This window comes from Nannobrachium achirus (genome assembly GCF_963921795.1).
Source record: "Nannobrachium achirus genome assembly, chromosome: 2".
Lineage (NCBI taxonomy): Eukaryota > Metazoa > Chordata > Actinopteri > Myctophiformes > Myctophidae > Nannobrachium > Nannobrachium achirus.
In genome coordinates, this window is record NC_137811.1 from 44,355,784 (window position 1) to 44,368,369 (window position 12,586).

General features: G+C 41.2%; 1 protein-coding gene across 3 annotated transcripts in view; it reads left to right on the forward strand.

Moving 5' to 3' along the window:
• LOC308301197 (DENN domain-containing protein 3-like) overlaps positions 1-12,586 on the forward strand; it is a 57,943-nt gene that overhangs the window by 31,241 nt on the left and 14,116 nt on the right. For all 3 annotated transcript variants that reach the window (XM_080745092.1, XM_080745094.1, XM_080745093.1), the window contains 7 exons: positions 2,952-3,147; positions 3,562-3,730; positions 5,411-5,503; positions 7,245-7,504; positions 8,827-8,997; positions 9,185-9,317; positions 9,897-10,004. In XM_080745092.1, the coding sequence (XP_080601218.1) occupies positions 2,952-3,147; positions 3,562-3,730; positions 5,411-5,503; positions 7,245-7,504; positions 8,827-8,997; positions 9,185-9,317; positions 9,897-10,004 (1,130 nt within the window). The remainder of the gene's footprint in view (positions 1-2,951; positions 3,148-3,561; positions 3,731-5,410; positions 5,504-7,244; positions 7,505-8,826; positions 8,998-9,184; positions 9,318-9,896; positions 10,005-12,586) is intronic.

Genomic DNA, 12,586 nt, shown 5'->3' on the forward strand with positions numbered 1-12,586 from the left:
CTCTAAATTGAGACCAGATTCTCAACGTCGAGACAACAATTGGGTTGGCTGAGAATTGTTTAGGATGAATTGGCAATTTGGAAGTGAGTAATGCTAAAAGTGATGTGGATGGACATGAGTTGGCTTCAAGTACACACCAATCCAATGTAGGTTCCTGTATCCAGAGTAACATTTTGTGCATATTAGCTGCCCAATAATAATTTCTGAGGTTAGGGAGTGCCAAACCACCTTCCGAGCTGTGTCTCTGTAGGAACTCTTTCTTTATTCTAGGGGGTTTTCCTTTCCATAGGAATGCAGAGATTAATTTATCTACCATTACAAAAAAAGATTTGGGTAAAAAAATTGGTAGGCTTTGAAAAAGATACAAAAAACGTGGTAGCACATTCATTTTTATGCAATTTACTCTCCCTGCAAGGGTTATATGTAAGCTATTCCAACGTTCCAAGTCCACCTTAAGCTTGTCAATTAACGGTGGGAAATTATTTTTATAGAGGTCAGATGGTTTACCACAAATATTCACACCTAAATATTTAAAGTAGTTTTTAGAAATTTTAAAAGGGAGAGAGGTTACTGGGATTTGGAGGGCCAAATTATTTATCGGAAAACATTCACTCTTTGAGAGATTCAGTTTGTAACCTGAAAAAGGACCAAATCTGTTCAGCAGTTCCACCGTCTGGGGTATAACCGCTAACGGATCAGATATGAATAGTAATAGATCATCTGCATATAAGGACAGGGTATGTACTGTGCCTCCTCTAAGTATCCCTCGCGTGAAACGGGCAGATTTAAGTGCCATAGATAGCGTTTCCACCGCGGCGGCGAAGAGCATGGGTGACAAGTTGCAACCTTGGCGTGTCCCTCTGCCGAGTGTAAAATACTGGGACCTCGTATCATTAGTGTTTATTGATGCCCTAGGAGAAGAGTATAAAAGCTGTATCCAAGATATACATTTAGAGCCTATACGATACCTTTTCAGGGTCTCAAATAGGTACCCCCATTCGAGCCTATCGAAGGCTTTCTCGGCATCCAAAGAGACAACCACTTCTGGTGTCACAGTGGATGCCGGAGAGAGAATGATGTTAAGTAGGCGACGAATATTGGAAAAGGAGTAACGGTTCTTCATGAACCCATTTTGATCTGATGATATGATATTTGGCATATTAGGTTCAAAGCGTAATGCTAAGGTTTTAGCTAAGATTTTATAGTCTGCATTCAGCAGAGAGATAGGGCGGTATGAGCCACACTCAGTGTGGTCCTACCTTGTTTAGGCAGCAATATTATAGAGGCCTCCGTAAGGGTCTGGGGTAATATGCCCCGGTCCAGAGAGTCATTAAACATTTTTAATAAAAGAGGAGCTAATTTATCAATACATTTCTTATAAAAATCAATTGGATACCCATCTGGACCAGGGGCTTTCCCACTTTGAGTTAATTTAATTGAATCTACTATTTCCCTTATATTTAATGGTTGGTCCAACTCCTCTGCTTGAGTGGCCGTTACAGAAGGAAAAGCCAAGCTGTCCAGAAATCTTATCATGTCAGAGTCATCCGTTGGGGATTGAGAGGTGTAAAGCTTGGAGTAATATGTTTTGAAAGTGTCATTAATGATTGTCGAGGATACAGCTAATTCACCCTGTGGAGTCCTTATTTGTTTTATCTCCTGAGAGGATGATTGGCTCTTAATTTGATGTGCCAAAATACGTCCGGCCTTCTCACCGTGCTCATAAAAATTCCCACGCTGTCTTAACAATAATTTTTCAGTCTCTGTAGTTGAAAGTAAATTATGATTCATTTGAAGGTTTTGCCTGTCTTTAACTACTTCGGGAGATATGGACATGGACACTGACATTCTGCTGTCAAGTTTCTGTATATTTTCCAAAAGTTGTTCCTGTTTTGCTCTTTTCATTTTATTTTGCCTTATGGAGTAGGATATGATCTCCCCTCGAACAACCACCTTTAGTGTCTCCCAGAGAAGAGACGGGGATGTATCTTCAGTATTATTAATAATAAGAAAGTCGTCTATTACTTTAGAAATAGTGTCACAGAACTCCTCATCATTTAAAAGTGCCCCATTCAACCTCCAAAGGGGCCGAGATCTCTGAGGGAGACTTAGTGAAAGATCAAGTATTAATGGAGCGTGATCAGATATAACTATAGCTGAATATTCTACCTTCTCTATTGCAGAAAGGAAATAATTATCAATGTAGAAATAGTCAATTCTTGAAAATGATTTATGAACATTTGAATAAAAACTGAACTGTTTTTCATTTGGGTGACAATAGCGCCATGGGTCAGAGCATCCTATTTGACTCATAAATGATGAAATTGCTTTAGCCATTTTAGAAGGTGTCTCCCGTTTTGGATGTGATTTATCCATCAGTGGGGATATTGCGCAATTAAGATCTGAGCCCAAAATTAGGCGGTGAGAATTTAAATCTGGGAGGAGTGATATTACTCTTCTAATAAATGCTTCATCGTCCCAATTAGGAGCATACAAGTTGACAAGGACCACGGCCACATCGTTAAGCGTGCCTGAAACCATTACAAAACGACCATTAGGGTCCGCTATAACTTTAGTGGGGTGAAATTTTACTTTTTTATGTATTAAAATTGCTGTTCCCCTTGCTCTACTACTAAAGTTAGAGTGAAAGGATTGGCCAACCCATGGCGCTTTTAACCTGTGGTGGTCCTTATTAATAAGGTGGGTCTCTTGTAAAAAGGCAATTTCGGTTTTTAAATGTTTTAAGTGAGAAAAGACTCTGCCCCTCTTAACTGGGGCATTTATCCCTTTAACATTCCAGGAGACAAATCTTAACCCTCCATTTTTTATTGCATTAGCCATAATCAATTAATAGAGTACCGTAATGGGAAACATAGTACCATAAAAATAATGCATTATACTTCATTTCTGTTCATCTTCTGATCCCACCACTGATCCCCCTCTCTGCGTAGATACTACTACTTGCGTGGTTTCATCAACACATTGTGCTCACGGCGCCTGGAGGCCCTGAGCGACTTCCAGAACCTCTACAAGACGGACACGGCCATCTTCCCCACCCAGCTGGTCACCTGGCTGGTGGACTCTCTGCAGAAAGAGGAGAGGCAGCAGGCAGACAGACGGCCTGAGCTGAAGAGACTCATCCTCAAGGTCGGTCCATTATTGCAGTGGTTCTCAACCTTTTCAGGCTTTTCGGACTCAAACTTTATATTGGTTTGTTTACTGCTGAGTGAGAAAACAATGTTGCACATTAAGTTAATCATCTGGGGACCCCCCAACATCATTTGGGGACCCACAGGTTGAGAACCACTGCATTATTGCACTCAAAATTCCCAAATGGTGAAGTAGTGAAAATAGCCAATCTACAAGATCACAACACGGCGCCAAGTGACACTAGTTTGTGTCCCGGGGGGAAAAGATCATCACAGATGATGATGATCTGGTCTTCAGATGTATCTGGTGGTGTTGGCAGCGACAGTGGTTTTCCTGTTGTTGTTGTTGATGATGATGTAATGTTACAGTAGTTAGACGATAATGTTTCAGTGATACTCTTCTTGTCTTTAGGTGAAGAAGGATAATGAGAAGGTGTTGGATGAGCCCGACTACCACGTTAAGAAGTTTGTGCTTCCAAAAACACATCTGCACCTGGAAGAGTTTGTGCGCTGTATCCAGGAGTCTGGGATTGTTAAGGATGTAGCGACAATACACCGCCTGTTTGATGCCCTAACTGTTGGTAAGAGAGGAGAGGAAGGTGTGTGTGTGTGTGTGTGTGTGTGTGTGTGTGTGTGTGTGTGTGTGTGTGTGTGTGTGTGTGTGTGTGTGTGTGTGTGTGTGTGTGTGTGTGTACTTACATACGGTACGGTACACTGTACTTACATACTGTGCTTGAACACACACATACATTGTGCATTTATATAGCGCCTTTATCCAAAATTACAAAGAGTGATCATTTCCATCACCAGTGGTTCTGAGCTGTGATTGGCATTGCAGCACTGAGCTGTGTGTTTCGCTGTGTACACATGGCAGCCTGAGCTGAGTTGTGATTGATCTACTTTTGTGGGGAGAGATAGACACTGTTAGATGGCTTGGAGGACCCTTAGGTGCCACACTTTATTTTTGAAGTCAAAGATTGCCATTTCCAATTGGCCAAATGAGGCGTAAAACTTCACTACACACTGGGACCATTCATAAGAGCAGCCAGATTGTATAGTCCCGCTTCGCCACTGAACAACATGTTGTGGTTTGTGAATCTTCTTGAAAAACCACACACACACACACACACACACACACACACACACACACACACACACACACACACACACACACACACACACACACACACACACACACACACACACACAGTAACTTTGTATTGATTATAAAGATTGGACAGGAACATTATTAGGCAATGTCTTGTTTTTAGATGGATTGTTAAATGTGCATTCTGTGTGAAAGAGTTTGCACCGATGATGAATGCTGTTTTGCTGTCTATGTAATATTAATGCTCCCCACCAGCAATGCATGAAAACATCTTCAATCAGTTCAGAGGCTAGTGGCTGTCACACTACCATAGCGAACTTAAAGAGTCTATCAGATGATCTGTTGCTGTTGTATGATTACATCAGTGGAAAGTACTATATGGCTTGTGCTATTAGATAAAGAGAGGTACACGAGCACACATAAGGATACAAACTACACAAGATTGTGAAATGCACGTAGCTCTGGTCCATAGCATTACAAGGAGTTCTCCTTTACTCCTTAGCGCTACCGATGATCCCTTGTGCCCGCAGGAAAGGCTGCGCACCCTCTCGTCTGTAGTAAAAAAATAATAATAATAAAGTTTCACTACTCACCAAAACAAAGACGGCTTTGTGGTGTTGAAAGACTACTTTCCTTAGTGGGAACACTCTGAGCCCCCGACCTCCCTCCCTTTTTTTTTTGCCCAGAAACCAAAAATTTTCACCAGAAGGCTAAATCTGGTAAATATTCTGGACAAGATCTGTAGAAAGCGCAGTGGAGTAACTAAAACATGTATTTTCTTCAGGTGAAATATTTTCTTTTCTGGCCAAAACGTTTTTTTTTTTTTAGACATGAGGTGTGGGGCTCAGAGTGTTCCCACTAAGGAAAGAAGGCTTTCAACATCTTATAACTGTCTTTGTTTTGGTGACTGTCAAAAGTGTTTTTTTTTGTTTTTTTTTACTGAGCAGCCTGGGCTACCACGGCTGTAAGGGCAAGGGCTCATTGTTACCATAGCGTTAAGGAGAACCAGAGCTAAATGCACGCACAACCAAGGGCACATACAGAGATATGTGAGCACACCCACTGCTGCAGACACAACATAAAAGCTGGCAAGAATACACAAAGTCATGCTGTACAATGTGTCATCTGATGGTGCTGTAATTGACTTTAATAGAATCAAAGAGAGACTCGTCTTCAGACGTGGCTTCCAGAAGTCCCTCCTCCAAATCATCCTTTTCCTTTGACTCCTCCTCGGCTTCCAGTGAGGGTAAGACCACATCAGAGCCACAGTGTGGAACGTCATAATCTAATCAGGCCAGAGTGCATTCAGATTAAAACCCACACATACAGTACATGCTGATTTACATTTTCCTACTTGGTGGCTGGGATATTAATTCCACCAGAGCTCATGTCTTTTACTCAGAAACACGTGATTTGATGGTGATTAATGTTATGGAGGGAGCTATTACTGTACATGACTACAACTGTTTCTAACTATAGCTCTGGATCAGACAACCAGAGTTACTTATATTTCCCTTTCAAAAAATCATTTTATCATCTACTCATCTACTAGGCTTTTGGGAGCTCCCGGGACCATTCTTACGTTGCTTGATTCAGTATTTAGATATTCGATATTCATTTTTATCAAACATGCCCCCTTCCTATACAAACCCATTGTAACTTCTAACTCCATTTGAACCATGCCAGATTCATTGAAAATACCCGTCCTTGTTTCTGGTGACTAATACTGCCCTCAGGATACGTGAGGAGGCTGTGTTCTTTCAATAATTCTTTTCATTTATTTTTACATTTAAAAAATACAAACATACAATACAAAGAAATATCCCTTTAAAACTGGCATCACTTGGTGGGGCAGTATCTGTTTTGCGGTAGACACAAATAAGATTTAAAACTTCTCTCTCCTCCAGTTTAGTTGTTGGGATATTGGCCAAGTCCATTTGCACATACAGTACCTGGAATTTGCCCTCTGCATTTAACCCGTCCTAACTAATTTATCAGGAGCAGTGGGAAACTATTGAACGGCACCCAGGGAGCAGCTTGGGTCCAGTCATTTGCTCAAGGACATGTCGTCAATGCTAAGCCAGGATGAGCCAGGGATCAATCCGGGAACCTTCAGTTCCCAAACGGACACTCTACCTCCTGGGCCACTGCCAACCTAACACAACCTCATAATAATAACTCCCTTTACAGATCATTTCTACAACAATCCTCTTTCTAAATCCACTTACGACGAGGCCTGTATTTAGGTATCTTCATATCTTCTCCTCGCTCAATCCAATATGTCAGACACATACAGTATTATCTGTCCTACCATTAGCTAACACCCATATGTAGCAGCAATATTGCACACATGCACATGGACATGGTGGCAGCTTAGCTTTGCTCAGAAGAAGAGGGGAAGGGGAAGATAACTGCTGATTTATGCCATTAGTCTGTGATTATTTAAACAAAAAATGTCAGGCCTTTTGGTGAAATCTGCAAATGGCAGATTTCTAAAAAAAAACATTTTTTATTGAAATGAATTGGAAGAATCCGCTTAATAGCTGGCAACCTTACTTTGGTGTGGCCCTTACAGAGTATTTCTACATAGCAGTGTTGATACTTTTACTTAAGTAAAAACATTTGAGTACTTTTCCCACCAACAGTGGCGTCAGTTCAGAAAAAGCTAAGGTATGGCAACATGACTGGTGTCTTGCACGCGCGCCTTCATGTTGCCATACCTTAGCAACAGGCATAATACATTTATTTAAAGAAGTACATTCAAATTTTCCCCCGTTTCTACGGTTTCTTGGGCTGGATATGGCAGCCTGGAACGGCATAATAACCAGCACAGATAGACAAAGAGACATTTGTGGATTTATAGTTAAAAGTAACTTTTATTTTCCGCCCTGGACCCAGGGTATGGCAGCTGCATACCCCTGCCATACCCAATTGACGCCCCTGTGCCAACATCTGAACTGTCTCTCTCTCTGTGTGTGTCCCTCCAGGCCATCAGAGGCAGGTGGATCCCGAGCTCTTCAGAGTCTTCTACACCTTCTGGAAGGAGACGGAGGAGGAGGCGCAGGACGTCAACCTGCCCTCCGAGGTCATCGAGCACCTGGACAACAGCGAGTGTGTCTACAAGCTGTCGTCCAGCGTCAAGACCTCGCACGGCGTGGGCAAGATCGCCATGACGCAGAAACGCCTGTTCCTGCTCACAGAGGGACGACTGGACTTCTTTGAAATCACCAAGTTCAGAGACATAGAGGTACTGTATATTGTTTTTTTTTTCTTTCTTTTTTTAAAGTAAAAGTACCAATACTGCAATATAGATAAACTCTGTTACAAGTAAAAGACTGGAAATCGAAATTTACTTGATTAAAAGTGCAAAAGTATTGGCGTCAAAATGTCCCATTTCAAGTTTTCAAATCCTTTTTAAATAACCGATCTACAAGCTCACAATGCATCGCATCGGTTATTTTCAAATTGCCAGAATGTATTTTGGGTTGAAGTGGTTAATGGTTTGGTTTGTAATAAAAATCAAGTAGAAGTAAAAGTATTGGGAATTGGAAGTAAGTACAGTAAGTAAAGTACAAATTCCTCAGAGTCATGAGTAAATGTACTTAGTTACTTTACACCACTGCCTATACTTACCGGGGATCGAGCTTTCTCTGTGGCTGCCCCTTAGCTCTGGAATGAACGCCCCTCTATCTCAAACTGGCACCCTCACACTGTGTCTTAAAACCCATTTTGTATTCCCAAGCTTTGAGTTCTACTTGTATGTTGCATGCGTTCCTATGTTATGCTTATTTGTGTTTTTATTTCTTACTGATGATTTTCTCTGGTTTATTGTGTTTCTTGTACTGTAATTTGTGTCTCTTCGCTGCTACATTTTCTGTAAAGCACTTTGATCAACTTGTTTCTAAATGTGCATACATAAAGTGAATGGCAAATCGAGTGGCAAAGTGATGGCAAAGTGAGTTTATCATTGTTTAATGAAATTAGACAGGACTTTTCTGTATGGGCTGTCAAGGCCAGAAAGTAGTTTTTTGCCATTCAGTAGGCATTCCTGCCATAACTTCCGGGTATGTCACACGCATACCCTCTATAAATAAAGTTGGATTGGATTGTGGGGAAAGAAAATACATGAACATACTACAGTGTACTTAGTCAGGGACCCACAGGCCCAAAGGCTCAAGGAATAGGGTTGAACCTGTGATGTCTTGCTGTACTTTTTATTTCTGTTTTATCTATTACTTTGGTCATTAGTTTGACCCCTCGCATGCTACTTAAAGCTGATTTTTTTTAATATATATATTTTTATTTTACTGTATAGTGGAGTCAATGGGACAGTGAATATACAAAATGGCCATAACTTCTTTTCCCGATGTTTCCGGCAGAGCAGGCCGCTCATTCTGTGGACCTTAATGAGCAAACTAATAGATAAAACGGAAATAAAAAGTACAGCAAGACATCACAGGTCATCTCACATTTTGGGTGACTGGGTTCGGTGCTTCTCTAGCATAACAAGCCAAGTCACTATCTCTCCGTCTCCCTCTCTTTCTAAAACCTCCCTTTACGCTCTTCCAGGAGGTGAGGATAGCTTCAGCTCCCTCCTTCCTCCTTCGCATCCCCTCCCTTCGTATCCGTACCTCCAGCAGGGGTGAGATATTTGAGGCCAACCTGAAGACAGAGACAGAACTCTGGAATCTGGTAGTTAAAGAGATGTGGGCCGGACGCAAGATGGCCGACCAACACAAGGTACTCACGTAGGGATGTCTCTCGTTATACTGTTTATTCCTCTGGAGGCCTGTCAGTTGGCAAAGTGAAGGTTTACAGTATCACTAATTCTAGAACTGAAAACACTGCATTGAATATTAATTCTGACTGATATCCTGTTCAATGGAGCTGTGTGTACATATTGTAGCTGTCTCTCTGTGTCTACTAGGATCCTCAGTACATGGCCCAGGCTCTGACAAATGTCCTGTTGATGGATACTGTGGTGGGCTGTCTGCAGAGCCAGCGCTCCATCTATGCTGCCTCCAAACTAGCCTACTTTGATTCTTTGATCCAACATGAAGGTATTTGTGAATCATTTCTGTTTCTGTGAATTCAGGTATATTCTGTTAACCTCTAGAACAGGGGTCTTCAACAGGGGGTACGGGACCACTAGGGTGTCCTCAGAGTTACTACAGGGGGTCCTCCAAATCTTCCAATCCTTTTTATATTAACAACTTGAACCCTAGTGTCCATATACTGAGAACTGTAGCCAAAAATAGCAGATCTACAAACTCACAACGCCTCACGCTGCGAGGCGTTGTGAGCTTGCAGATCGGCTATTTTCGGCAAAGAGGTTTGGTGTAGAGGGGAAAAAGAGCAGACTAAGTACAGAGAAAAAGGTCAGGTTTATTAGGTAATGACGGCTCAAGTGGTTAAATATCTGAAGGCACAAATTGACATGAATCCAAAATACACTGATTGTGCTGTCAAACGATGAAACTATATGGAATCTATGAAAAGGTTGTGGGGGTCCCTGCTTCATCTCTCTCTCAACTAAGGGGTCCTTCCTTGGCCTGAAAACGTTGAAGACCCCTGCTCTAGAACATTATAATTCATTCTTACATACTGTGTGTGTTGCGGGGGGGCTTGGGGATGACCAGGGCCCATGATGGTGCCTGAGACCACCTCAGAGACTCTGAAACACAAGATCAACCCCTCCTTGTACGTTGCTGAGCCTCAGACTGTACACGTGCTGCTCTACACACCGGGTAAGATTGCATCCCCTTCTGTACAACTTTAAATACAATGTACATCATTACAGAAAGATATATTCATGCAGTACGTCGTTTATATTATAAAGATCCAGGCCTGTGTGGCACGCTACGTTGTAGCTGAAAGGATGGTGAGAATGAACATACTTTAGGTCAGGGGTGAGCAACTTTGATGATGGAGAGGGCCACTATATTTCCACACTCACTGCAGAGGGCCACAACCACAATGCATATACTTTGCTGTCGGTCAGAAACCTCTTACTGTATCTTAATTGAATGCCCTACTTAACACAAAAGTAGCTATAATTGCTACTATAATCTGTAAGCTCAAAGCTCATTAAAATCTTGAAAATGTACATTTGTACTTAATTTGAAATGCATTTAGTTATACTTATTATGTTACCTTAAATACAAATGAACTTAAAAACAAAAGACAATAGAATTGTAATACTAGTTATTAAGCTGATGTTTGGAATTATAATAGCTGAAATCAATAATATATCAGTATTCCAATATTACCTGTATTAAGTGAAGGTGGTGGCTGCATGTGGCCCCCGGGCCGCCAGTTGCCCATGTATGCTTTAGGAGGTTGACCGCAGGTGTTCACCCAGTCCAGAGATCTTCATAAATTATAGTGTGTGAATTTCAAATGATCCTGCACTAAAATCTTAACGTTTTAAAAGGATTTTCTGTCATCTGCATGATAAAACCACTGTTCAATCATCTCTGTTAAAAATGGCTGCTAGATTGATCTTTACAAAGGCTTGTTGACTTCCAAAAATATAATTCTCTTGAATATAATTCCATACTGTATCTATAAATTACTCACTAGACTGCTGGTAGCAAACTTATTGGTGTGATAATGTCATTGGTGTTACTAAAACGGACACAGGTGGCTTCTTTTAACTGGGTCCATGTTAAAGGACAACTTCGTTTTTTTACAACAAGGGTTCATATTTTAGATTGTAATTAAAGAATATAAAAGATGAGAGTTAAAATGTTTTCATTTACTCCTTTCTATCGTTTTAGAGATTTGAATTATTTAGATTTCAGTGGCTGAGGGCATGCGTACAAGTGGCTAAATATGTATTTTTACACAGAATAAGCACATTACCCAAAATGCACTGCACTCTTTCATGGACAGATGTGACTTTTGGGGTTACTGTAAATAGCAATAAAAAATTGCAGGCTTATTTTGTCTAAAAATACATATTTAGCCACTTGTACACATGCCCCCATGTGTATGCATGCCCCACGTTTAATCACGCTAAACGTTCTAAAACGATAGAATGAAGTAAATGAAAACATTTTAACACTCACTTTTTCTTTTCTATATTACAAACTAAAATATGAACCCTTGTTGTAAAAAACAAAAGTTGTCCTTTAAGTGAATTAGTGTAACCCATGACAATTTAAATGCATATTTTTGACTAACAAACTATACTTGCTAGTAACAATCATTAGTTCCACATTCCTGATTTACTGATATATTAAGCACAGGATATGCGCCCTCCATCATGTAATTACATTTTGAGCAGAGAAATCCTTTACAATGTAGTGCCATCAGGAGTTTCTGTGTAATAATCAGTCACAGTTCTCTTTAGTCGTGCTCCTTGCATGTAGTGCCACAGGGATCATTCTCTGCCTGTGATTCATTGTGTGGACGTCTGCATGTTGTCTCCGTGTTACCGTCACAAGATGGTGTGTCATTATGCAGTAGCTGGCTCTGGCTGGTCTGTAATTGTTGTGTTTAGCATTCGTCTCATAGAGGAGCCAGCCAGCCAGCTAGTCAGCCAGAAAGACAACCAGCCAGAATGCCAGCCAGCCAACCAGCCTGTCTCTCTCTCTGTCTGTGAATGTTTGCATGCACATTTTGTGACACTGTCGTCTGTTTCTGTTTCGTAAACTATAATCTTTGGAGTATGTGAATGTTGCTAGTTGGAATCTTGGCCTTACTAACTGTGTATCTAATGCAGAGGTTCCCTTGAGGTAGACACTAGAGTTCTCAACGACTCTAACTGGGCCCTAACTGGAACTAATTAGCAAACATTTCAGGCCCGGCCTGGCCCTGCCCGAAAACGTTGGAACGGGTCGGGTAGGGTCGGTTTCAAACAAAATTTGAGAACTCTAGTAGACTCTTAATCCCCAACAACTCAATTCGAGTTTCCCAGAAAACTACATTCAGTGGTGTGACAAACCTTTGGGCAAAACCTGCATCAGTCTCTAAATAATAATGAGTATTCACTCATGTTTACTATTTGCTTCCCTCTGGGCTTTGGATGTTGGCAGTATTATAGAACATTATGTTCTCAGTCAGCTCGACTGTTTAAATGAGGGTTTATTCCTTTACATGCTGAATACGGTGTGTGTGTGTGCGTGCGTGCGTGCGTGCGTGCGTGCGTGCGTGCGTGCGTGTGTTTATACTACGGTATATGCAAGTTTGTTGCGACCGTAGGTCTCAGTTAACTATGAAAACCGTCACATCTTGTCCGTAGATCCGTATCTTGCCCGTAACGCCTCAATGTCTATAGTCTATATAGCTGTTGTCACATTGTTGACATTGTGAAATCCCATCGTTG